The sequence below is a fragment of the Lynx rufus genome, unplaced genomic scaffold (genome assembly GCF_022079265.1).
Source record: "Lynx rufus isolate CCGP_SWC_20201006 ecotype Redwood Valley unplaced genomic scaffold, mLynRuf1.p SCAF_14, whole genome shotgun sequence".
Lineage (NCBI taxonomy): Eukaryota > Metazoa > Chordata > Mammalia > Carnivora > Felidae > Lynx > Lynx rufus.
In genome coordinates, this window is record NW_025814828.1 from 54246316 (window position 1) to 54272127 (window position 25812).

The 25812-nt window shown below is 36.8% G+C and overlaps 1 protein-coding gene across 1 annotated transcript in view; it reads right to left on the minus strand.

Moving 5' to 3' along the window:
* The window catches only part of CHM (CHM Rab escort protein), a 261692-nt gene that overhangs the window by 88423 nt on the left and 147457 nt on the right, over positions 1-25812 (minus strand). The window contains exons 9-11 of the mRNA XM_047076287.1: positions 23455-23532; positions 6861-6965; positions 6402-6465 (exon numbers count right to left, since the gene is read on the minus strand). Coding sequence (XP_046932243.1) covers positions 6402-6465; positions 6861-6965; positions 23455-23532 — 247 coding nt within the window. The remainder of the gene's footprint in view (positions 1-6401; positions 6466-6860; positions 6966-23454; positions 23533-25812) is intronic.

A 25812-nucleotide genomic window follows, 5' to 3' on the forward strand; every position in this document is an offset into this window, starting at 1 on the left:
ATAAGAAGAATACTAGATGGGATTGAAAATAGATTAGAACCCGAATCTACAGAGGTAAAAGAAGTAAAAGCTAGTCAGGATGAAGTAAAAAATGTTGTAACTGAGCTGCAATCTCGAATGGTTGCCATGGCAGCAAGGATGTATGAGGCAGAGCAGATAATCAGTGATACAGAGGCTAAACTCATGGAGAATAATTAAGCAGAAAAAAAGATGGAGACTAAGGCAAAAGAGCACGATTTAAGAATTAGATAAATCAGTGACTCATTAAAAAGGAACAACATCAGAATCATAGGGGTCCCAGAAGATGAAGAGAGAGAAAAAGGGGTAGAAGAGTTATGTGAGCAAATCATAGCAAAAAACTTTCCTAACCTGGGGAAAGGAAGACATCAAATCCAGGAAACACAGAGGACTCCCATCAGATTCAACAAAAAAGGACCATCAACAAGGCATATCATAGTCAAATTCACAAAATACTCAAGCAAGGAAAGAATCATGAAAGCAGCAAGGGAAAAAAGTCCTTAACTTACAAGGGAAGACAGATCAGGTTTGCAGCAGACCTATCCACAGAAACTTGGCAGGCCAGAAGGGAGTGGCAGGACATATTCAATGTGTTGAATCAGAAAAACATGCAACCAGGAATTCTTTATACAGCAAGGCTGTCATTCACAATAGAAGGAGAGATTAAAAGTTTCCCAAACAAAAATTAAAAGAGTTCTTGAGCACTAAACTAGCCCTGCAAGAAATTTTAATGGGGACTCTCTGAGGGGAGAAAAGATGAAATATATAAGTACGTAAGTAAGTAAGTAAATAAGTAAGTAAATAAATAAATACCAAAAGCAACAAAGAGTAGAAAGGACCAGAGAACACCACCAGAAACTCCAACACTACAAGTAACATAATGGCAATAAATTCATAGCCTTCAGTACTCACTCAAACGTCAATGGACTCAAGGCTCCAATCAAAAGGCACAGGGTAACAGAATGGATAGGAAAACAAGATCCATCTATATGCTGTTTACAAGAGACCCACTTTAGACCTAAAGACGCCTTCAGATTGAAAGCAAGGGGATGGAGAACCATCTCATGCTAATGGTCAACAAAAGAAAGCCAAAGCAGTTAAGCTTATATCAGATAATCTAGACTTCAAAATAAAGACTGTAACAAGAGATGAAGAAGGGCATTATATAATAATAAAGGGGTCTACCCACCAAGAAGACCTAACAATTGTAAACATTTAGGTTCCAAATGTGGAAACACTCAAAGACACAAATCAATTAATCACAAACATAAAGAAACTCATTGATAATAATACCATAAGAGTACAGGACTTCAACACCGCACTTACAATGGACAGATCATCTAATCAGAAAATGAACAGGGAAACAATGGCTTTGAATGACACACTGGAGAAGATGAACTTAACAGATAAATTGAAAATATTTTATCCTAAAGCAGTGGAATATACATTCTTCTCCAATGCACATGGAACGTTCTCCAGAATGGACTATATACTGGGACACAAATCAGCCCTCAACAAGTACAAAAAGATCAAGAATATACGGTGCGTATTTTTAGACCACAACACTATGAAACTTGTAATCAACCACAAGAAAAAATTTGGAAAGGTAACAAATACTTGGAGACTAAAGAACATCCTACTGAAGAATGAATGGGCTAACCAAGAAGTTAAAGAGGAAATTAAAAGTACATGGAAGCCAAGGAAAATGACAACACTACAACCCAAAACCTCTGGGACGCAGCAAAGGCGGTTATAAGAGGAAAGTATATAGCAATCCATGTCTTCGTAAAGAAGGAAGAAAGGTCTCAGATATACAACCCAACCTTACACCTTAAAGAGCTGGAAAAAGAACAGAAAATAAAACCCAAAACCAGCAGAAGACAGGAAATAATAAAGATCAAAACAGCAGTCAATGCTATCGAAACCAAAAAAACAGAACAGATCAATGAAACCAGAAGCTGGTTCTTCGAAAGAATTAACAAAACTGATAAACCATTAGCCAGTTTCATCAAGAAGAAAAAGGAAAGGACCCAAATAAATAAAATCAAGATGAAAGAGGAGATATCATAACCAACACAGCAGAAATAAAAACAATAATGAGAATATTATGAGCAATTATATGCCAATAAAATGGGCAATCTGAAAGAAATGGACAAATTCCTAGAAACATATACACTACCAAAACTGAAACAGGAAGAAACAGAAAATTTGAACAGACCCATAATCAGTAAGGAAATCAAATTAGTAATCAAAAATCTCAAAAAAAAAAAAAAAAAAAAAAAAAAAAAAAAAAAAAAAACAAGAGTCCAGGGCCAGATGGCTTTCCAGGGGGATTCTACCAAACATTTAAGGAAAAGTTAACACCTATTCTCTTGAAGATGTTTCAAAAAATAGAAATGGAAGGAAAACTTCCAAACGCTTTCTATGAAACCAGCATTACCATGATTCTAAAACCAAAGACCACACTAAAAAAGAGAACTAGAGACCAATTTCCCTGATGAACATGGATGTAAAAATCCTCAAGATGATATTAGCCAACCGGATACAGCAATACATTAAATAAATTATTCACCACGTCCAAGTGGGATTTATACCTGGGATGCAGGGCTGGTTCAATATCTGCAAAACAATCAATGTGATTCATCACATGAATAAAAAAAGGACAAGAACCATATGATCCTCTCAATAGATGCAGACAAAGCATTTGACTAAATACAGCATCCTTTCTTGATAAAAACCCTTAAGAAAGTAGGGATAGAAGGACCATAACTCAAGATCATAAAAAGCCATATATGAATGACCCAACGCTAATATCATCCTCAATGGGGAAAAACTGAGCGCTTCCCCACTAAGGTCAGGAACAAGACAGGGATGCCCACTCTCACCACTGTTACTCAACATAGCATTGGAAGTCTTAACCTCTGCAATCAGAAAACACAAAGAAATAAAAGGCATCCAAATCGACCAGGAGGAGGTCAAACTCTCACTCTTCGCAGATAACATGATACTCTATATGGAAAACCCTAAATATTCCACCAAAAAACTGATAGAACTGATCCATGAATTCAGAAAAGTCGCAGGATATAAAATCAGTGTACAGAAATCAGTTGCATTCCTATACACCAACGATGAAACAACAGAAAGAGAAATCAAGGAATTGATCCCATTGACAATTGCACCAAAAACCATAAAATACCTAGGAATAAATCTAACCAAAGAGGTGAAAAATCTATACACTGAAAACTATAGAAAGCTTATGAAGGAAATTGAAGAAGACACAAAAAAATGGAAAAAAATTCCCTGCTCCTGGATAGGAAGAACAAATATCATTAAAATGTTGATACTACCTAAAGCAATCTACATATTCAATGTAATCCCAATCAAAATAACACCAGTCTTCTTCACAGAGCTAGAAAAAAATAATCCTAAAAGTTTTATGGAACCCAAAAACACCCCGAATAGCCAAAGCAATCTTGAAAAAGAAAACCAAAGCAGGAGACATCACAATCCCGGACTTCAAGCTGTATTAGAAAGCTGAAATCATCAAGACAGTAGGGTACTGGTATAAAAACAGACACTCAGATCAATAGAACAGAATAGAGGACCCAAAAATGGACCCACAAACATAAGGCCAACTAATCTTTGACAAAGTAGGAAAGAATATCCAATGGAATAAAGACAGTCTCTTCAGCAAGAAGTGCTGGGAAAACTGGACAGCAACATGCAGAAGAATGAACCCGGACCACTTTCTTACACCATACACAAAAACAAACTCAAAATGTAAGACAGGAAGCCATCAAAATCCTCGAGGAGAAAGCAGGCAAAAACCTCTTTGATCTTGGCCGCAGCCACTTCTAACGCAACAGGTTTCCAGAGTCAAACAAAAGCAAAAATCAACCATTGGGACCTCATCAAAATAAAAAGCTTCTGCACAGCAAAGGAAACAATCAGAAAAACTAAAAGGCAACTGACAGAATGGGAGAAGATATTTACAAACAACATATTAAAGTGTTAGTATCCAAAATCTATAAAGAACTTAACAAACTCAATACCCCAAAAACAAATAATCCAGTGAAGAAATGGGCAAAAGACATGAATAGATACTTCCTCAAGGAAGACATCCAAATGGCTAACCGACTCATGAAAAAATGCTCCACATTACTCATCATGAGGGAAATAAAAATCAAAACCACAATGAGATACCACCTCACACCTGCCAGAGTGGCTAACATTAACAACTCAGGGAACAACAGATGTTGGTGAGGATGTGGAGAAAGAGGATCTCTTTTGCACTGCTGGTGGGAATGTAAACTGGTGCAACCACTCTGGAAAACAGTATGGAGGTTCCTCAAAAAACTAAAAATAGAACTACCCCATGACCCAGCAATTGCACTACTAGGTATTTATCTAACAGATGCAGGTATGCTGTTTGAATGGCACACATGCACCCCAATGTCCATAGCAGCACTATGAACAATAGCCAAAGTATGGAAAGAGCCCAAATGTCCATCAATGGATGAATGGATAAAGAAGATGTGGTATATATATACAATGGAGTATTACTTCGCAATCAAAAAGAATGAAATCTTTCCATTTGCAACTATGCAGATAGAACTAGAGGGTATTATGCCAAGCAAATTCATCAGAGAAAGACAAATATCATATGACTTCCCTCATATGAGGACTTTAAGACACAGAACAGATGAACACAAGGGAAGGGAAGCAAAAATAATATAAAAACAGGGAGGGGGACAAAACATAAGAGAGTCTTAAATATGGAGAACAAACAGAGGGTTACTGGAGGGGTTGTGGGAGGTGGGATGGGCTAAATGGGTAAGGGGCATTAAGGAATCTACCCCTTAAATCATTGTTGCACTACATGCTAACTAACTTGGACATAAATTAAAAAAAAAATAAATCTATACACAGATTTTATATTCTTCCAAAATTTACACAGTATGCATCACAGACATAATTTTTTTAACATTTATTTATTTTTGAGAGGGAAAGACAGAGTGTGAGTGGGGTTGGGCAGAGAGAGAGGGAGACACAGAATCCGAAGCAGGATCCAGGCTCTGAGCTGTCAGCACAGTGCCCGACACGGGGCTCGAACTCATGAACTGTAAGATCATGACCTGAGCCAATATTGGGCTGTTAACTGATTGAGCTACCCAGGATCCCCCTGACTTACATGTAAAACACAAAAGTATAAAACTCCTTGAAGATAATATAGATAAAAATCTACATAAAAAAAAAAAAGAAAAGAAAAGCCCTCTTCACTTCCACATCTCTCTTCAGGAATCACTTCCTGTTTCCTACTCTTCTCAGTTCAGCTTCTACAGAACTGTCTCTATTTTCTCTCTTCATTTTTCTGCCTCTCTGTCACTCTTCAACACATTCACAAGGCTTATAGTTTACTGGAAGATACACAAGTCAACTGGCAATTACAGAAGAGTGTGATGAGCATTAAAATAGCTGCTGTACCAGTCTTTGTTCACACTTGTCATGTTGAACTATAGCTGCTATTCATCTGTCTATACGTGTATCTTTCAGACTGCAAGTTATGAGGGAAGAGATCCTATCTTGGTTAGCACTGTCTCTTTAGATCTCAGAACACTGGATGGCATGTAAAAGAAATTCATTGTTTACACAATCATTAAAAGAAAATATTTATGCTCATATGCAAAACAGATGTGTTTTAAATCAGAAAACTTCTAAGTTAAGGAATTTTTGGAACCTATGTTTAGCAGTAACACGTAGAAAAGGTCTGAGAGTTACACGAAACTAATAAGTAAGTTGATTTTATCAGTCACTGCATGATATGATCAGAAGAAGGGGGCATACTTCTGGAATTTAAGAATATAAACTGAGGAAAAATCATATGCATAAAGATGTTCCTAGAGAACAGGCAGTGAGGAGAAGGAAAAAGGTACTGAAAGGAACAATGGTGATGAGGAAGTATCAGAACCAGATGTGTGCTGGTACTCATTCACACCAGGCCTAATGGTGAGATTGCCACCATTGCTCTCGGGTTGGTTACCATAAGCATTTTCCTCCAAGAGTTTTAAATGTATTGTCTGGGGTTTCTCTTCTTCTTCCCATAACTATATATTTTCAATTTCAGAGACTAGCTGTCAAAACTAGGATTTAGTCTGCATAGATTAAATCTGTTACCTTATGTAATGGATGCAATTATTTGTTCTGCTAGAAGAAAATCTTAAAAAACCAAGATTATTACAGAATTGCCATTAGGTATTTTAAACAATGCATTAAATACATCAGTTTATGGCTTAATACATTTTATTTCACCAATATTAATTTATACATATTACTGTATAAATTAATGTAGCAATATTTATTAAAAAGTACAGAACTAAAATTACCTGTTGATCTGAATCCGCTTTTAGTACAGATCTATCTGTAATCAGGACTGACCTGGAGATTTGCCTGTAACGCACAAAACAGTTAATCAGTTATTCAGATTCCACAGATAAGTTTCATTTATAGTTACATAACTACCAGAAGGCATGTTTCAAAGATTTAAGTTGTGATAAAAGTGTCACCTCCCCAAACCAAGTCAAGCTCTGCTTTAATCTTTCCTTGGCCTGTGAAAGGAGCTGCAGACAAACCCCAGCTGATGCAAAGGAGTCAAAATTAGACTGTACTCCTCTACAACCAGACTCTATAAGAGAACAGCAGACATATTGGATATATTATTGGTTTGGTATACATTTGCATCTAACTTGAAGGACACAGACATACAGAAGTGTCAATATAATCACCACAGCTAAATTTTCCTATGTTTCACCATCCCTTGGACGGAGGATGGAGGGGTGCCTTACCGGTATTGTACATGTGAGCATGTGTTCTCAGAAAAGTAACTGTCCTCCACAAGGAAATGCTTAGAAATTATTCTCTGACCAAACTGATCTATGACTGCTTTACATCTACAAAGAAGATAAACATAGCAAAAAAGTTCTCATTAATGATTACACAACTAAAAAAATAAATATCAGCTATAATTTTGAATCTAATAAACCCTTTAATCAGTATACAATTTCACATTTTGACATAAAATTGACACTAAATTACAGAATATATATTCTTGTTGCTATTTTGAAGTGTTTAAACCATAAGCATGGAATACAATTTAAATATTTATTTTGAATTCCATTAAGAATATTGTTAGTACAAGTATTACACTATAAGTATAAGCTTTCTAATGTTTAGAAACATACAAGCTTTTCCTTTGTTTAGAAAACAGACTTTTTTTTTCCTTAATGAATCTAAGAAAAAGGAGGAAAGAAAAATTGGTCAAATATCTTGTTATATCATTCAGTCTGTAAAAGCCACTAAAGGTTTTTAATTTTTCTGTTAAGTGTTGCTTTATCTTTTGTTCAACAACAGCTATCTGGTCACACATGTGAAAATGTTTTAAACAACCAAAAAAAAGAGGGATAAAGCTTCTTTTAATGTTTCCACTTTACCTCAAAGGATAATCACAGAAAGATTCCTTTCAAGTGCTATTTCTAAACAAGGAAAACACTTATGCATGGAGATTATCAGGTCTCTGTCATCTGATATGTGTTGGGACAATGAATCATATAGAACCCTCTATTGACCTTCTTTCAATGTGTCTAGATAAAAGGATGAAAATTAGAATCCTTCTCCTTGCAGTGCCACAAGTTATAAATGTACTTTATAGGGCTCATTATCCAAACTAATGGACTAAGGGAAACATCCTTGAAATGGACTTACCAGCACTGACAAACCCAGTATGCAATATTTCAGGAAAGATATGCAAATGCCTGCATGTTTGCCATATCTTTTTATTATGAAAATATCACAATTTACTTTTGTCAAAGCTTCTCCTTTTGGAACCAGAATTATTAGAAATACATTTATCAGTTACTCTTCATAAAATGCAAGCAAATGATTTAAAACTTATACCATATTTGAAATGTACTGATATACATTAAAGTATGTTACATTACTCTAAAAATAAGCCAAATAAGAGATATTTACCAGATATAAAGGCATTAAAAATAAAATGAAAAACACCGAAGACCAACAGTGAGAGGAATTTAATGTGTATTTCCTAAAGGCAGATTATTATATGTTGATATTCTTGAATAAATGGCATACCACTGTTTTCAGGATAGACTATATCATGATGTTAGATATACATAATATATAATCAATTAGCCACACATTAATACATAGTGTAAATTATATTACGTTATTATTTATGTGATTTTTCCCCATCTCACCTCTTATTCCTTTCTCTTCCCCACTTATGTTTCTATGCATATTTCTTCACATTTCATTAAACTAGAGCTTTTGACTTATAAAATACTTAACTAAATAGATATAAGGTATTCATATTTAGATACAGTATTTCCCAAAATAATCATTTAAAAACTGAAAACATAAGTTATTTACTCAGTATCCTACTTTAAAACATGCATATACAATTTAAAACACAAGGTACTTTAGGCAATGGAAAAGAGAAATGTACTGATCCATCCTTAAACACTGATCCCTGTTTGTCCTACAAGCACTGACAAGCCTTTTTCTTACCTTTAAGTCAGAAACTATAGAAGTCAAGAGGGAATAATCTGGGCGGAAAAAAAGAGGGTGTTATAATCTTCTATATCTTGATAAGGCTTTGGGTTACTCACATATGTCATTTATCCAAACTCTGCTAATGAGTACTTAAGATTTGGGCACTTCACTGCATGTAAATTTTACATCAAAAAGAAAAAGCTATAAATAAATATTCAACTCTTATTAATGATAGACATGCCATGGTATTTAGGGGAAATTGTACTGATACCTATAATTTACCATGAAATGCTGGTATGTGGGGGAAGTTGTACTGATACCTATAATTTACCATGAAATGCTGGTATGTAGGGGAAGTTGTACTGATACCTATAATTTACCATGAAATGCTTAAAAAGGTGAACAGATGGACAGAGGGATGAATATTTCGGTACAATTAACATTTTAATCTACTTGCTTAATCATGTTATACCTAGATTAACAATCTAGATTGTGGCTATGCAAGTATTCATCCTGAAATTCTCTCAACGTTGGTGTAGATTTGAAAATATTCATCGTAAAATACTGGAATGAAATTGATGGGGGTGGGAGAATGGCATTAATATAAATCCTGGACTCTAGTAAGCATTTGCAAAAGGCTCCCATTTAAATAAACCACACAGTTAAACCTGGCCTTCAAGCTAGTAGAGGCTCCCTTGTTTTGCAGGCTTCCAAACACTAAAAGGGCTGCTTTGGTGGTAGCTAAACCTTGGTAACAGGTAGACACTAGTTTCATAAGTCATGATATTAGAAAGAACTACTGGGGACCACTCAAAGGGGAGGTGTGGGGGATTAGGGAGTTCATCTATGCAAGGATAATATACCACTAAATGTGCCTATTTATGCTGAAGCTTCTAGATGAAACAGAGATTCTCAGAGAAGGAGGAGGAGGAGGAAGAGGGAGCAAATCAGAATCACACCTGGGGGACTTTTTCAAATTATAAGTACCCCTGGAGATTCTGATAAACTCCCAAATCCCAACGGAGAATCACTATCAAGCATGCCACCATTACTGTTGTAGTTTTAGGCTGTACTAGGTGGAGAAAAGTCAAGAGCTACTGCTAAAGTAAAAATAATAATAGAGGTGCCTAGGTGGCTCAGTCAGTTGAGAGTCTAACTTCAGCTCAGGTCATGATCTCACAGTTCACGGTTTGAGCCCCACATTGGGTTCACTGCTGTCAGCACAGAGCCTGCTTCGGATCCTCTGTCCCCCACTCTATCTCTGCCCCTCCCCTACTTGCATGCTCTCTTTCTCTCTCAAAAATAAACATTTAAGGGGCGCCTGGGTGGCGCAGTCGGTTAAGCATCTGACTTCAGCCAGGTCACGATCTCGCGGTTCGTGAGTTCGAGCCCCGCGTCAGGCTCTGGGCTGATGGCTCAGAGCCTGGAGCCTGTTTCCGATTCTGTGTCTCCCTCTCTCTCTGCCCCTTCCCCGCTCATGCTCTGTCTCTCTCTGTCCCAAAAATAAAAATAAAACGTTGAAAAAAAAATTAAAAAAAAAATAAACATTTAAAATAATAGTGACAGGGGCACCGGGGTGGTTTAGTCGGTTAAGTGTCTGACTTCAGCTCAGGTCATGATATCGTGGTTTGTGAGTTCGAGCCCTGCATCAGTCTGTGTGCTAACAGCTCAGAGCCTAAAGCCTGAAGCCTGCTTCGGATTCTGTGTCTCCTTCTCTCTCTGCCCCTCCCCCACTTGTGCTCTGTCTCTATCAAAAATAAATAAATGTAAAAATAATAATAATAATAATGTGATTTCTGCAGAAACTGATGTGATGGTCATATATGCCCAGTCTGGCAGATGATGGTAACACAACTCACCTGATAGTCTCACTGTGAAGTACTAAGGCCTGAGCAAGGCTGTTCAAACCAAAGAATGTTTAACTAAGGAATAAAATTTGTTTTCCCCCCAGATACTTGACTTATTATAAGGTAGTAGGCCTAATTAGGGGAACAACGAAGAAAGAAATATTAATTTGGGACCTATACTTAGACTTCGTGTTATAAAGATGAATATAAAAAATTAGATGATACTTAAGTAATGGAAAACAGTAACATGAAACAGTGCTGCCAGAGACATTAAAACTCTTCCCACATAAACCTGAGGAAGCCATTAAAGATTAACAGCATTCTGGATTTACTTGAGGGCCTTGCTGAGCCTCAGAAATAGTACACTGAGAAGGGACATGATAGGAGTGCTCAATTACATAGACATAAGGACCAAGCTTGTCATAAGAATCATCATAAGAATGATCACCATAAAAATCACTTAAGCCAGACAGAACATTTCTAGAGGTGAGTTTTCTAAATCAACAAATCACAACAGTTATTCAATTTTTGGTTCAATGACATGAGAACATATAGAGAAAAATGATAAGGAAAAATGCTCAGCGAGATGAAAACTTTATGTAGAATTTGGCCCAGAAGAGAAATATACCACAACAGGTATCCAATCTCTGTGATCTTCAGAATTAATATCCTAATTACAGGGGCACCTAGGTGGCTCGGTCGGTTGAGCGTCCGACTTCGGCTCAGGTCATGATCTCACAGTCTGTGAGTTTGAGCCCCGCATTGGGCCATGTGCTGACAGCTCAGAGCCTGGAGCCTGCTTCAGATTCTGTGTCTCCCTCTCTCTCTGCCCCTTCCCTGCTCATGCTCTGTCTCTATTACTCTCAAAGATGAATAAATGTTAAAAAAATTTTAATATCCTAATTATAGGATAAAATGCAGAAATCACATGAAATAATAAAGAGAAAAATACATTAATTAATGATATCAGAAGATCCCAATCAGTGATGGAAGTAAAATAATTCTCTGCTCACTATGCCCTTCCATGCTTTCTAAAACACATTAGTTCAAATGTTACCTCTTCAAGGAAACTATTCCAAAATGCTTATCTTTCATCTTTCTTGGGTAAAAATTCATTCCAATCGTCTCAGACACCATTAACAGGTAACTCCAAAATCTATGGCTCTTTGCTCTGACCAATCCCAAGCTCTGTATCCATATTTTTAAATGTCTAATATCTATTTCTTTCTAGACAGACTCCAAACCCTTTTTAAACCTAGCATACCCCAAACTGAGTTCATCATGACTCCTTACCTTTTCCCCCCCTTGGAATACCAATCTCATGTAATGACACGACTGGTGGTTAGCTTCCCTAGCTTAGAAACTCTCTTCCTATATCTAATCTGCTACTTAATTTTGATTCCAACTTACAAAGATTTTTTGAAACCAGTCTCTTCTCTCCATCTCTACTACACTGCCTTAAGATGCGTGTTAAGTCTAATAGGATAATGAACTACTAAGAGTCAGTAGTTCATTTGTTTGATGTAAATGATGGCATAACAATCATGTGCTAAGCACTGTTCTAAGAGATAAGAATAAAAATATCTTATCCTTGGGCGCCTGGGTGGCTCAGTCGGTTAAGCATCCGGCTTCAGCTCAGGTCATGATCTTGTGGTTCGTGGGTTCGAGCCCTGAGTCAGGCTCTGTGCTGACAGCTCAGAGCCTGGAGCCTGTTTCGGATTCTGTGTCTCCCTCTTCTCTGACCCTTCCCTGTTTATGCTCTCTCTCTCTCTCTCTCTCTCTCAAAAATAAATAAACGCTAAAAAAATTAAACAAAAAATCTTATCTTTAAGGTGCTCCCAATATAATGAAGGCAATTATAAGACAAATCCCAAGTCCAGGGATAAGAAATGAGAAGAGGACATCATTAGAGTACTAAGGGAAGGTATCTAACTCAGCTTGGGGGGGTGGGGGGGAAAGGTGGAGTATAAGGAATGCTCTTCAGAGAAAGTGATAACATTAGCTGCTTTTACTTATTTTTTAGATTTTTTAAATGTTTGTTTATTTTTTGAGAGAGAGAGAGAGAGAGAGAGAGAGAAATAGAGTACAAGTGGGGGAGGGGCAGAGAGAGGGAGACACAGAATCTGAAGGACAGAGCCCGATACAAGGCTCGAACCCATGAACCATGAGATCATGACCTGAGCCAAAGTCAGACATTTAACCAACTGAGCCACCCAGGCACCCCAACATTAGCTGCTTTTAAAGGATGATATCTAGTTAAGTAAGCAAATAGGAATATTTCAAGTAGAAGGGCAGCATTTGCAGGGATACAGAGGCAAGTAAGAAAAGTATAGGGAACCACAAACATTTCAGTGTTAAATGACAGTAAAATGGAAGCAGGGAGGAAAGAGAGATGAACAGGCACAGGCCAGATCCCAAAGCCTCCCATGTCATGTTGAAGGGTCTTATACTTTATTCTGAAGTGATATAAAGCCACTGAAGCTTTTCACAGGGAGGAACAGAGCTAGATCTGCAGAGTAAAAAGATCTCAATGTGTAATTATTTCATAAATTTATTTTTTCTTTAATGTCCTCCTGTAGACTTTAACCTCCATAATAACAAAGACCATAATTGTCTTGTTCTCGGCTATATTCCTAATGCATGGGACACAGAAAACAACTAATACTTGTTGCATAGATGGCTGAACAATGGAAGCATTTTGTGCATGTGAACACTGTGGAGACAAAAACAAAGAATCAGAACCTCTGATTTAGGAGGCAAAACAATCTCCTACCATCAAGGTGCTTCTTCCAAATCAATGCCAGAATTAATAAAGTAGCAAACCTAATCTTGTTATTTACCCACTAATTACAGTCCAAACTCCTTAGCGTGGGCACAAAAGGATCTTCAGGATATATATTCTCCATGGGATTCCAAAGTATCCAATTAAAGTAATAACTGCAACTAGTTAACATGTATTGAACTCTTACTGTGTATAACAAATGGTTCTACCTGCTTTATCTGTTAATAATCATAATAACCCAATAAGGTATTACTGTCATGTCCCACTTTATACAGAAACTGGAGCACAGAGAGGTTAAATAACTTTTAAAGCTCATTCAGCTAGTAAGGGGGGGAAGCCACAATATAGATCCAGGTCTATCTGACTTTAGAGTCTGCACTGTTTACCTCTCTCTTCGTACACAAAGGCAAAGTCCATGTTTTACTCATTTCATTATTCCCATAGCAACTAGCATGGAGGTTGGAGGTTAAATGTATAGAATATTACCGCTACCATTTGTAAATGAGAAATGCTAAAATCAAGAAATTCAGCAATTTTCCTACAATGACCAATGGTAGTTAAGATAAGTACCTCACACTTGCTCTAACATATTATTTATTACTAACTTCTGAGTATCTGGGACAGATATAACACGTATAGTTATTCCTGACATCAGGAAAAAGATAACTCTAAGAAATAGTCACAGCAGGAATTCTAGTACGTGAGACAGCTGAAGTACAAAAGAACACTGCTGAAGTAATTAGATTCAGACTACTGGTTACAGACATATCTGGTCCAAGGTCATCCATACCTTACCCTAGTATCAAATATTGTACTGCTAAATGGCCAAATCCACTTTATAGGAGTTTTACACAGCACAGCTGCAAAGAAAAATAAAGCTACTCAACAAGAGCATTCGGTATTCACAGAAACAGTTAACACAGGGGTTCAGTATTAGAGTTAAGTGACAGGGTATAGAAAAGACTACTGAGACCTACGTCCTCTGAAAATTAAAAAGCAGAGCCAATGGATAATATAGCAAAAAGAGCACAGTCAATGTGGCTCTCAGGAAAAGCAAATTAAACAAAAAAGAAAAATAAGATCTAGCTGAAAGTAAGTATGGTTACATATTTTAGATTTCTTCTCTTAAAGTTTGTACATAACTTTGACATGTAATCACCATACTGAACTCAATGCTATGATCATTTATGTTTCTATAGCTTTCCTTAATGAATGGTGAACAAAAGCACCAAAAAGACTATCAGTTTTTAATATTCATTCATTCATTTAACAGATAGCTACGAGTGTAATGGGTGATAAGAACGTGCTTAGCTTCTGGACATATAGTAGAAAGATTGTGCCTTTTCTTACACAGAACTTACAAACAATCATATAAAGGGACCTGACTCAGGGGGCTAGCAAAGGGTTCTGATGTAGTCTGTGGGATCAGAAAATAAACTTATACCTTAGACCTCAAGCATGAGTAGTTCTTAACTACATGAAAGGGGATGACAAATATACCAAATAGAAAAAGAGGGAGAGGGAGGTAATCTAATACCATAACGAGACAAACGTAAATTCTTGCTGATTTCTTTATTGATATTCTAATTATACTTAGAATAAACAATTGTTTAGTCAACCGTGATTCCTAAAAAGAAATATATGCTGGGGGCACAGGTCATGATCTGGTTTCGTGAGTTCGAGCCCCACATCAGGCTCTCTGCTGTCAGTGCAGAGTCTGCCTCAGATCCTCTGCCTCCCTCTCTCTCTGCCCCCTTCTCCACTCTCACATGCACTCTCTCTCTCTCAAAAATGAATATTAAAAGAAAAGAAAGAAATTTAAGCTGGATATATCTAAATATAACTTCAAGATTCTTCCCTCAAAAAATTATCCCTCTCTTTAAATTTAAGTCCTGACAAACTACCTCCTGCTACTCTCTTGAGTATTTGATTTTGAACATCAAGGTAGTGTTTGGAAAAGAAAAATTAGCTAGAGTCAACTTTAATCAATGCTAGCTTTATTTATTTATAGAGACTATAAGACTTGACAGAATGGGATTTTTATTAAAAATGCAAAAACTTACTATAAATTTGGTAATTATTAGTGAAGGTATGAATTTACAATTTTTAAGTATTGGCTATCTCTTGAATAAAACTTTTAAAGATCATTTAAACTATACACTATAGTGAGAATATTGTAGATATCAAGAATACTATAAATGCAGGTCAAATTTAAAAACTGTTCTACTACTAAGGAAGTAATTATGGCTTGGAATAAATTTTGAAGAGAATCACAAACAGAATCCAAAATGGCTGTATCTTAAACAACCAAGAGGGACAACAAAAAAACATTCCTTGGAGAATTGGAGGTCTAATATAATAATAATAAAATGAGTAGTGTAAGTAGACACTTTGCTATTCCATTCATATCCATAAAAGTAAACACATTCAAGTTGTTCAAAAGTTTTTTGATTTCTCACTGGGACTGAAGTTTAACCAATATATAAGAATGGTCTATATTTGAGCATATAAAACAATTTAGGATAATTTATTTATAAATATTAAGGAAAAAGTACTAAGTACCTTTTTTTAAACGTTTTTCTTTAATGTTTATTTTTGAGAGAGAGAGAGAGAGAGAGAGAGAAAGGGGCAGAGAGGGAGACACAGAATCTGAAACAGGCTCCAGGCTCTGAGTTGTCAGAGCCCGATGTGGGGCTTGAACTCACGAACAGTAAGATCATGACCTGAGCCGAAGTTGGACACTCAACCAACTGAACCACCCAGGCACTCCTCTAAGTACTTTTATTAACTCAGTCAAAGCATGTTATATACAGGGGAGGAGACTGGGTGATTACTACAGAGCCATCTAACTCATTTTACAGATAAAGGGACTGGTCCAGAGAAAAGTGACTTGCTCACTGTCATTCATGGCAGGGATAGAGTTGCAGGTCATCTCTCATTCGAGGGCTACCTGACCATGCATCCTTAAGGAGTTATTAGGCAATAATTATTATACTTGAGGTCTTTCCATTAAGACATAAAAGAAAATGTTAAATAAGTAGCAGTCCGCTGTTTAAAATTCAAGAGAGGAAGGGCCTAGGTGGTGGCTCAGTTGGTTAAGCATCCAATTCTGGGTCTCAGCTCAGATCTTGATCTCAAGGTTGTGAGTTCAAGACCCGTGTTGGGCTCCATGCTGGATGTGATGCCTACTTAAATAAATAAACAAATAACTAATTGAAATAAATTAAAATAAACTAAACTAAAATTCAGGAGAGGATTTTGATGGCTGTGTAGTAGTAGGACCCGAGGCTTCTCTCATTCCCTGAACACAAATAGGGAACTATCATATCATTCTGAATACCTAAGAAATTGAACAGAGGAGTGACAGAACAAATTCCACAACTAGAGGGGAAGAGGCCACATCGAGGAAGAAAGGAAGTACAAAGACATGGTTTGGGGAAGAAGCAGATCGCAAGTGCTGTGGAGGGGAGGAAGCTGTGATCATGGAGAAAGGCAAGAGAAAAAGAAGAGTACACAGGAGAACACATAAGCAGGACACTTTCCCAAAGTCAATGGCTGGGAAAATGAAAGGGGTTGATTTTCATGAGTTTTGCAGCCAGCCAGGCTTAAAGACTGGAGTTTTAGAGGTCTACCGGATTAACTGGGATAGAACCCTGAGAGCACTGGCTTATTCCTGGAGAGAAGGCAGGCATCCAATCCAGGGGCAGACAGCTCAATGTGAGAATCTCTTAAGGCACACAGGAGACTGTTCTCTCCTCTTGGAGCGCATCTGTGAGAGGTGGCAAAAAAGGACCCACTGGTAGCCATTGCCTTCCCCTGCCATCAGCATAGGCACAGAGACACCTCCTAAGGGCTTTTCATCCTGACACTAGCTGTTTAGCTAGATTGCTCAAAATCCCACACCCCTGCCTCTGTGTGACTGCCCTTCTTCCAGAGACCAGCTCAAGTTCCTGCCACAGCACTTCCCATAGGTTTGGAGTTTTAAAACTCAGCAGGCTTGGCTGGGATGAAGCCCAAAGTGCACTGTGCTCCTCCAGGCAGTGAAGCAATCCAGAGAGAGTATGAAAATGATGATCTGAAAAATGCCTGGGACATATGAACAGAGATTATTTGATCTTCTGGGAGTGCTTCCCTGAGAGCAGCAAGCACTGAGACCCTTCTCTGAGGACAAAGGAGCTGGCTGGTGCCATTTCCTTCACCTGCCCCTCAGTATAAGTAAGTTTCAATAAAAAGCACAGCTCCAACAGTGTCTGCCTAACCTTCTTACACCAAGTGCTACCCCGCTGCTCTCTGCTCACTGCTGCTACAGCTTTCTTGGCAAGTGTGCCAAAGTCCCAGCACAGCAGGCCCCTTACCCAGAAGACTCACAGGAACCCTTGCAAATACCACATTTCCTGAACAGAGAATTCTATAAGGTGTCAGTTTATAGTAGAAGCAGCAACAGGTCTCATTTAACAAGCAGACCACAGCATATCTACTTAAAACTCACCACAAGCTGGCCACTGCAGGTAAGTAGAGCCTCTGTAGACCACTGGCCTGAAGGACAGAGCAGCCAAAACACAGCATCAGAGTGCACCCAGCATACACCAGATACACTCCTGAAGCGCCAGGTGTTGGACACTATATGACCTCTTCTTCATAAAGCCACTGCTCTCAGAAGAAGGAAACATAACAGGCTTTTCTAACACAGAGAAGAAAACAGAGACTTGGACAAAATGCCAAGATGGAAAAATCCATCCCAAAGGAAACAATAAAAGGTCATGGCCAGAGATCTATGCAAAATAGAAAAACTAATATACCTGAATAAAGAATTTAAAGCAACAATCATAAGGATGCTGACTGGGCTTGATGAAAGAATGGAAGATTTCAGGGAGATCCTTACCACAGAAATAAAAGAGTTAAAAAACAATCAGAAATGAAAAACGCAGTACTGAGATAGATTCTAAACAGACTGGATGTAATGACAACAATGATAAAAGAAGCAGAGGAACAAATAAGTAATATAGAAGACAGAATAATGGAAAACAGTGAAGCTGAACAAAAGAGACAAAAGGATTATGGATCACAAGAAAAGATTTAGGGACCTCTGTGACTCTATCAAATAATATCCAGATCATAGGAGTCCTGGAATAAAATGAGAAAGTGGAGTAGAAAATTTATTTGCAGAAATAATGGCTGAAAACTTCCTTAATCTGGAGAAGGAAACAGACATCCAGATCCAGGAGGCACAAAGAACTCCTATCAAAATCAACAAAAGCTGACAAACACCAAGACATATTGTAATTAAATTTGTAAAACATAGCTAGAAAGAAAAAAACTCATCAAAGCAGCAAGAAAAAAGAAGTCCCCAACTTTCCAAGGAAGACCCATAAGGCTAGCTGTATATCTCTCTAGAGATTTGGCAAACTAGAAGGGAGTGAAATGATACATTCAAAATGCAGAATGGGAAAAACTGCAGCAAAGAATACTCTATCCAGCAATGCTATCATTCACATTAGAAGGAGAGATAGTTTCCCAGACAAACAAAAACTAAAGGAGTTCGTGACCAGAACACCAGCCTGTCAAAAATATTAAAGGAGACTCTTTGAGTGGGAAGGACAAACCTAAAGTAACAAAGACTAAAAAGGAACAGAGAAAATCTTGAGAAACAATGATAAAACAAGTAATAAAATGGCACTGAATAGATATCTCTAAATAATTACTCTCAATGTAAATGGACTAAATGCTCCAATCTAAAGATATAGAGTGTCACAATGGATAAAAAACCAAGACTCATCTACATGCTTCCTACAAGAAATTTATATTATATCTAAAGTTACCTGGATATTTAGAGTGAGGGGATGCAGAAATATTTGCCATGCAAAAGGAAGTCAAATGAAAGCCAAAGTAGCAATACTTGTATCAGACAAAATAGATTTAAACCAAACACTATAACAAGAGATGAAGGGCACTATATCATAAAAAAGGGACAATCTAACAAAAAGATCTACCAATTTTAAATATTTATGCTCCCAACTTGGAACACCCAAATATATAAAACAATATAAAGAAACTCATTGATAATAATACAATAATAGTAGGGGACTTTAACACCCCACTTATATCAATGGACAGATCACCTCAGCAGAACATCAACAAAGAAACAGTGGCTTTGAATGACACACTGGACCAGATGACTTAACAGATATATTCAAATCATTTCATCCTAAAGCAGCAGAATACACATTCTTTTCAAGTGCACAAGGGACACTCTCCAGAACAGATCACATACTAGGTTACAAAGCAGGCCTCAACAAACCCCAAAGTATCAAGATCATATACCATACATATTTTCAGATCACAACACTATAAAATTGTTGTCAATCACAAAAAAAAAAAAAAAAAAAAAAAAACCCACACAAATACATGGAGGAGGCTAAACAACACACCGCTAAACAATGAATGGGTCAACTAGGAAATCAAAGAAGAAATTGATGAAACAAATTAAAATAAAAACATGACAGTCCAAACCTTTAGGATGCGGCAAAAGTGGTCACAAGAGGGAAATATATTACAATACAGGCCTACTGCAAGAAGCAAGAAAAATCTCAAATAAACAACCTAACCTTACACCTAAAGGAGCTACAAGAATAACAAAGCATAAAGTCAGCAAAAGAGAAATAAAAAAGAATAGAGCAGAAATAAATGATATAAAAACTAAAAACAAAAACAAAACAAAACAAAACAAACAAACAAAAAAGCATTAGAACAGATCAATGAAGCCAGGAGCTGCTTCTTTGAAAAAATTAACAAAATTGATAAACCTCTTCCCAGAGTTATCAAAAAGAAAGGAGAAAACACCCTATAAAGAAAGTCACAAATGAGGACAAATAACAACAGACATGACAAAAATACAATTATAAGAGAGTGTTATGAAAAACTGTGTGCCAACAAATTAGGCAATCTTTTTTTTAAGTGTATTTATTTATTTTGATAGAGGGAGAGAGAGAGAAAGAACAGGGGAAGGGCAGAGAGGGAGGAAGAGAGAGAATCCCAAGCAGGCTCCATACTGTCAGCACAGAGATCGATATGGGGCTCAAACTCACAAACCATGAGTTCATGACTTGAACCAAAATCCAGAGTCAGCCACTTAACCAACTGAGCCACCCAGGTGGCCCACAAATTAGACAATCTTTAAAAAAAAAATAACCCAGGTAAAAAATGGGCAAAAGACATGAATAGACATTTTTCCAAAGAAGACACACAGATGGCCAACAGACACATGAAAAGATGCTCAACATCACACATCATCAGGGAAATAGAAATTAAAACTACAAGGAGATATCACCTCACACCAATCAGAATGGCTAAAATTAACAACAGAGGAAACAAGAAGTGTTGGTGAGGATGTGGACAAAGGGGAACCCTCTTGCACTGTTGGTGGGAATGCAAACTGGTGCAGCCACTCTGGAAAACAGTATGGAGGTTTTTCAAAAAGTTACAAACAGAACTACCTTATGATCCAGCAACTGTACTACTAGGTATTTATCCAAAGAATAAAAAATACTGATTTGAAGTGACACATGCACCCCAATGTTTATAGCAGCATTACCAACAATAGCCAAATTATGGAAAGAGCCCAAATGTCCATCAACTGATGAATGGATAAAGAACAGATAGATAAAGAATATGTGTATATACACACATGCACACACACACACAATGGAATACTACTCAGCCATAAAAAGAACAAAATCTTGCTGTTTTCAATGACATGTATGTAGCTCAGTCAGATAAAGACAAACACCATTTGATTTCACTCATATGTGGAATTTAAGAAACAACATATGAACATAGCAGGGAAATAAAAGAGACAGGCAAACCAAGAAACAGACTCAAGTATATGCTTACTAGAAGGGAGGTTGGAGGATTTAAACAGGTGATGGGCATTAGGAGGGCATTTGGTACACTGGGTGCTGCATGGTTAGTGATGAATCCCTAAATTCTACACCTGACACTAATATTGCACTTTATGTTAACTATCTGGAATTTAAATGAAACCTTGGGGGAAATAAAAACATTTATAGCTTAATGAAAATAACAGAAAACAGAAAACAATAAAATTTATATTGACTCCAGTAGATCTGGAAGGTTCACCTTGATAGGGGCTTAGAATGAATTAAGATCTAGAGCCCTCAGTCTATCTTGGAACACTGGCTAACTCCTGAACTTTACATTTACAGATCAGTGTTTCTTAGTGTCATCTAAGGAGGACCTATATTAGATTCTTTTGGGGTGTTCTCAAAACTGCAAATTCCACGGCTCCATTCTAAGCACAGTATCCAATTTCACTCTGTGAGGGTGAGGCACAGAAATCTCCTTTAAACAAACAAAACCAAAACATGTTCACCTGGTGATTCTCAGGCACATTAAAATTTGAAAATTACCGAAGTTTGGTCTTTAGACCCTTAGTCCTCAGCTCTCTGTTGCAACTGAAATCTGTAGCAGATCATAAAGAAGATTTCCTCTGTTCAAAGTCTATAATAAAAACTAAGTCAATGTTAAGGTAAATTAATGCTATTATTGTACTAAGGTATCCATTAAAAAGAAACATAATATGAGCCATGTAACTTTTTCATGTCACTAAGAGCAACAGGTACACCTGGAAGGGGCCCCAAAAAGGTAACAGGATCTGAGTAAATAAGTACGATATAAACAATTCATTATCAGGCTTTCCATCATGGGAACACATTCATGATTCAATATGAATGTATAAGGAAAAATGACTCTAAGAGGATTAAAAATTCCTTCCTCATCCTCCACAAAGTAATTCATGACCCAGAATATGAATATCCTGGGTCTTCAAAGATAGATTTTTCAGGACAGATTATCATTTTTCATTTATGTAGTACCTTTGCATTAAGGTGCTAAAAGTACTTTACAAGCCTTTAAGCTGTGTGTCTATATCTTATACTAGAGAATTACTTTCTAAAGCAAAGTCACTGCTTAAATATTACATGTTTTAGACTTGAATTTCTCTCTACGATATCTCAAAATACACTGGTGTTGGGGCACCTGGGTGGCGCAGTCGGTTAAGCGTCCGACTTCAGCCAGGTCATGATCTCGCGGTCCGTGAGTTCGAGCCCCACGTCGGGCTCTGGGCTGATGGCTCAGAGCCTGGAGCCTGTTTCGGATTCTGCGTCTCCCTCTCTCTCTGCCCCTCCCCCGTTCATGCTCTGTTTCTCTCTGTCCCAAAAATAAATAAACGTTGAAAAAAAAATTAAAAAAAAATACACTGGTGTTATAACTAGTCTATAAGAAATTATGCCACTTAGACTATACAAAATTACTGTAAAATTAAACAGCTTAAATTTTATAGTTTTAAGCTTCCTGATGAAAATATTAAAGTATTTTATGGCCTGAACAATACTATTTCTTTATATACCCCTAAAAAAGTCATACAAGAGATATAGGTTTGTAGATGCTTAACACGTAACTAGAAATAAAAATACATAGCAATTTAAACAGCTCCTAAAACTTCATCCTGTTTTAATGTAAAACCTAGAAATCAAAGACTACTACTTAGTGTAATTCAGACAAGAGTGTATCTTAGTAACTAAATAATAAATCCTAGAAAAATATAATTGAAATGTAAAAACATAGAGATAAATACACATTCTCAGCATTTTTTAAAAGCACGTAAATTCTTATTTCAATCCTAAGCCAGTCTGCAGGCCTAAAATGATTATAAAAGAATTTATCCTCAGGTAACAGGTCAGCATAGTTTAATGACAACACTCTACCTAAAAAAAATCATTAAAGTGTCTTCTCTTGGGAGTGACATGCATTATCAGCAGAGATTAATTTGATGAGTCTTTAGGTGAGCTCCATTTTTAAAAATGCAATAGCAGAGGGCTTTGTTGTCATCTGATAAAAATCAATTAGAGGAGGTAAGGCCACAAGGAAAACTAACATCACTCACCACCCACCCCGGGAGGCTGAAATGATTTGTCTTCCAAGCTTGGATGATCAGGAGCTGTAGTTACATTGCAGGGAAATTAATTTAGTTTCTCTATATTCTGAACTTTCTTTGTTCTCGAGGGTCTAAACACAAATTACTTTTAATCAAGGTTGATATGTTATTAATGCCAAGGACGATCTTTGAAGAATCATGTTTTTTGTTTTTTTTTTTTAAATTGACTTTAGCATTTTTCACCTGTGCTTGGGGTGTGGCTATAGGAATGTAACTTATATCATCCTTACTTTCTGGATTCTTTGTCCACAACAAGGCACTGGACTGAATGGCGAAGACAATAGATTCCACCAAACACAGCACACATCCTGGGAATAGAATAGGAAAGTGTGAATTAGGATTCTTGAATTGAACATTAAGGCAGCATTATTTTCTTTTAAATATCTTACATTTAAAACCTGATCTTACAGAAAAAGGATTTTGATAACTTGTTATTTTCTCTGCCATGGAATTAAGAATCCCTCAGAAGATTAGTAATTTTGATGCATCAAGAGGTACTACTGTTAATAACACAATGTGCAAGCCTAGAGTTATGACCAAGCCAAAAGCGTCCCTAAGCAAAGCGAAGCTATTCCCTCAAGCCACCTACTAACTTCCTAAGATACAAAGGCTACAAATAGCATCAAGGGGTAATGTATGAGTCCCCCAACAGAAGTGATCACAGAGAAGTGTTAAGAAGGAAATAAGCAGGGAAGACTGTGGGAGACCCCTGGAGATTTTGCTTACCATAAACATAAGCAAAACTACATTGGAAAATGAAAACTAGAGCAGTAAGCACATGAGTTAATGTTGCAGAAGTTCTAAGGAGTTTGCTGATCTCATGAATCTAAGGGCTTGGATTCTGATGTCCACGTAGGTACAGGAGAGGCCTTAGGATCCAAATAAGGCAGGGAGTAGAAAATGAGATATTCTCTCATAATGTCTTCATCCTTAAAGGACTACATTTCAGTGAAAAGGTGATGGGGGGAAAATTCACTTACTATAAGAGGGAGAACACAAAACCTGTTTTATCTAAAGCCTTGGGTAGAGGAAAATTATACTTCTGTATTTATAACCAATGGTCTGTCCTCACACAGGTGGGGGATTTGAAATCGTACCACATGATCCAAGAAACCCTTAATAAAATACCATGAAAAGTGGCTCTGAATCACTAGTACCTCTAGAGACTTGGTGTAAGCAATTGCTATAACTTTCTGGAGTGATACGAGGCCACATGAAATTGCCACAGATAGAGTCCCCTTTTGTTGAGTTTATAATCTAGTATTATACAACAGATGAAGAAAAATACCTTACCCTTAGAATTAACTGACTCAACAAATGGTTTGGGGTAGCTGAAATATGGGCAGTCTTATGGGGACCGCACCCTCTAACTGCACAGTTGCCTTAACCTTTCACATTGTACAATGGGATACTATAAGCAAATTAAATGAACTCCATCCTTATCTATGAACATAGATAAATGGCAAAAACATAAAAATTGAGTGATAATAGCAAGTTGGGGAAGAATACGTCCAGAGTGATATCATTTATAACAAGTTTCAAAACTTCATCTGCAAAATACTACTATATATAATTTATGGATACATATATATGTACTAAAAGTGCAGATACATTTAAGGGAATTACAAACACCAAATTCAAGATAGTAGTTATCTCTGGGAAGAGAGGGAGTAAAAGTTACCCCAGAAGTTTCAAATGTTCAAGTTTCTTAAAAAAATATATTGAGAGCAAATATGACAAAATGTTAAGATCTTACAAAACTGTGAATGGTGATATGGGTGATCTTTATGTTATTCTCTGTACTTTCTGAAGTGTTCTTGAAATATTTCATAATCAGATTATAATGAAAAATATAAACCAATGATAGAGATAAGTGGCATTCATTATATGGCATAATACTTCTATTATCTTTCTAAATTCAATTCATTTTAGTGAACATGACCAAGCTAGTTAGGATAGGTCAGGTAACAATTCATTCTGCTATAAGACAACATAGAATTTTTTTTTTCCATTGAGAAATTTAGAATACAAGAAAAAGCACATTAGAGCAAGCAAGAATAATTTCATGTGCTTAAAAACCCTTTAGAATGCAAATTTTACCCAGGACACTGGCTGCAAGATATTCTCCTTTCTTGCTAATCTTGTTCCAGTCACATACCAAATTATAGAATGATATTTATTAATTGTTCAGGTATACCTGGTACTATTTGAGACACTGTACTCAACAGATCCTACAGTGGGTCAGAAAAAAATCATCTATTAGACTGTTTAGCTATATTTCCCAGGCAGTATTCTACCTCCTATTGTTGGTAGGGGAATAGTGATACAGTGATATTGACGTGATTGAGATAATCAGCCCAACCTTCACCATTAATTTCCTGCTGATACTAAAAAAGGCCACATGCACATGACATATTACTGGCACACTAAAAATAAATAGGCTAAATTAGGCTAAGGTCCCAAAATGGAAAATCAAGTTAAAAACTATACAATCAGCATTCTCATTTGCCTGGGGATATCTTTTTGTTATGTATGTAGCAGCATCAGAGTTTCCAAGTTTCTGATAAGCAGCTACAGTTGAGTTGTTA